General features: G+C 58.8%; 1 protein-coding gene across 1 annotated transcript in view; it reads right to left on the bottom strand.

The window, feature by feature from the left end:
* Window positions 1-1,440: 1,440 nt before the first annotated feature.
* SLC34A3 (solute carrier family 34 (type II sodium/phosphate cotransporter), member 3) overlaps window positions 1,441-2,506 on the bottom strand; it is a 6,000-nt gene continuing 4,934 nt past the window's right edge. The window contains exon 5 of the mRNA XM_014529686.1: window positions 1,441-1,553. Within this exon, the coding sequence (XP_014385172.1) occupies window positions 1,441-1,553 (113 nt within the window). The remainder of the gene's footprint in view (window positions 1,554-2,506) is intronic.

Raw genomic sequence — 2,506 nt, 5'->3', positions numbered from 1 at the left:
CTGAGCGCGGTCCGGCTGTGCAGGCCCGGTCCGGACCTCCCCCTCCCCTGGCTCGTTGCCTGCCCTGCGGTTGAGGCCCCGCCAATGGGGGAACCAGCGGGGATATCCCGTAGGCCGGAAGCCCCCAGGACGCTGCGGTGCTGACTCGGATCAAACGCATCCAGGCCCCAGTTGGGCTTCAGCTCCCGGCCCAGAAAAGCAGCAAAACCAGAACCAGCTGCATTGACTAATGACCCCCTGGCCGCTCCAGTGATGGGGGACGCACCTGAGAGCCGATGCATCTCCTACAGGACCCATCGGGCCCCCTCGAGTCCCCAGCCTTAGAACAAGCCCCTTGCCGAGGGCTCCGCCTGCTCTCAACCTGCTCCCTCTGCCCGCCCACCTTCACCCTCCTTCCTCCTGGGCGCCAGGGCCCTTTGGCCTCTAACCCGCTTCCTAAGCCCATTTCCTCCACGGCTCACGGCTGCCTCTGTGACTTTGCAAATAAACTTTCTCCTGTAGGTTGAGTCTGGCGTCTGAGTTCTTTCTTAGCCAGAACTCAAGTACGGAGGTTGCTGAGTCAAGGTCTGACCCGACTCCAATCACCGGCGACATTCTGGTGCCATTTTGACACCCACACAACCAAGGTTTGGCGGGCCCCGCCGACAAATGCCTTTACCTTTATCTGCTTATGTTGGGGGGAGGGGGGGAGCAAAACTTAGGAAGGAAAAACGTTGAACACGTGGTTGCACCTTCACTGTGTCGCCTTGACAGCACTAGGCTTGTCGTACTTAACATTTACAGAAGAAAAAGGACAGATCACACCTTAGATGGGCCCTGCACGGTTTTCCTGGGGGTGGCCACCGGGCCTCTCTGGATTCTGGGTTTTTGTTTTTTAATATCTTTATTGATTTCAGAGAGGAAGGGAGAGGAGAGAGGGAAACAATGATGACAGAATCATTGATCTGCCTCCTGCATTCCTACTGAGCCCACAACCCAGGCATGTGCCCTTGACCGGGATCCGAACCCGGGACCCTTCAGTCTGCAGGCTGATGCTCTATCCACTGAGCCAAACCAGCTAGGGCTGTTTTGTTTTTGTTTTTTTTAATATATTTTTGTTGATTTCAGAGAAGAAGGGAGAGAGGAACATCACTGATGAATCATGGATCTGCTGCCTCCTTCATGCCCCCCACTGAGGATCCAGCCCACAACCCAGGCCTGTGCCTCGACCAATAATCGAACCCTGACCTCCTGGTTCATAGGTGGATGCTCAACCACTGAGCCACACCAGTCGGACTGTTTTTTGTTAGTTTGGTTTTTTTCTCAATAAACTTCTTACCCTCCTTGGTCCCCCAGCGCGAGGGTGTTGGGGGCAATGCCTTGCCACTCCTCTCGCTGGTGGGCATGAGCTCTTGGCCTGCACTGCACACAGCAGGCAGGAAGTCGTGGCACGCTGCGGGATCACAGTGTTCCCTGCAGCAGCTTCCTCTGTGGGTCGGCCGTTGGGACAGGCGGCCCATGGGGCATCACCCCGAGCGTCCCCGGGGGAGGGGTCTGCAGCTGGCTCCTCAGCCCTGCAGACACCAGGCCCAGAGAAGCAGCTAAACCAGAGGAGTGATGCCCTAGCCCAGCGGTTCTCAACCTGTGGGCCGCGACCCCTTTGGCGGTCGAACGACCCTTTCACAGGGGTCGCCTAAGACCATCCTGCATCTCAGATATTACATAACGATTCATAGCAGTAGCAACATGACAGTTATGAAGTAGCAACGACAATAATTTTATGGTTGGGTCACAACATGAGGAGCTGTATTTAAAGGGCCAGAAGGTTGAGAACCACTGCCCTAGCCGATGCCAACCAGTGTCACTGACTAATGACCCCCTGGCCACACCCATCAGTAGAGACCAGGACCCTGGGCGGACACACCTGGAAAGCTAGTGGATTCACCCCTGTCAAAGGGCAGTCAGGGCAGGGGGGCCTCAGACCAGGCCTGTCCCCACAAACAGGCCAGGAAGGTGGGCCGGGCTTCTGTTGACCACAAGCCATGGCATGTGAGATATGCAGGGTCATGCCTGGCACCCGGTGCCCTGCCAAGTAGCCAGCTGACCTCCCAGCAGCGTGGCTGGGCCCTGGCTGTGCAGCAGGGGGGCCACTGAGAAAGGGAGACGCTCAGATCTCCTCCCCCTCCCCCCGTGAGCTGGGCAAAGCCCTCCCCAGGCTGCGTGGCCTGAGACCCCACTGGGAAAGGCTCCCTCTGGCCAGTGCCCACAGGCTGGCAGCTCAGTATGGCACCCCCACTTTAGGGGAACGAAGGAGTGGTGTGTCGCCCGCCCAGGAGTGAGCCCCAGGCTCTTCGTGGCACCAGGTCGTTGGCCTTGCCCCTCCCATTGCCCCGTCAAGGGAGATGGCCCTCCCTGTGGTCCTCCGGCCTGAGCCTGAGGTCTCTGGCTGCTGCGGTGACACCCACCGGGCTGGTGGGCCCTGCAGGTCCCCCCCTCGGCCAAGGGTGTTCCTGCCAGGGTGTGGAGC

The sequence above is a fragment of the Myotis brandtii genome, unplaced genomic scaffold (assembly GCF_000412655.1).
Source record: "Myotis brandtii unplaced genomic scaffold, ASM41265v1 scaffold691, whole genome shotgun sequence".
In the NCBI taxonomy this organism is placed as follows: domain Eukaryota; kingdom Metazoa; phylum Chordata; class Mammalia; order Chiroptera; family Vespertilionidae; genus Myotis; species Myotis brandtii.
This window is presented reverse-complemented; position numbering and strand designations above follow the sequence as displayed.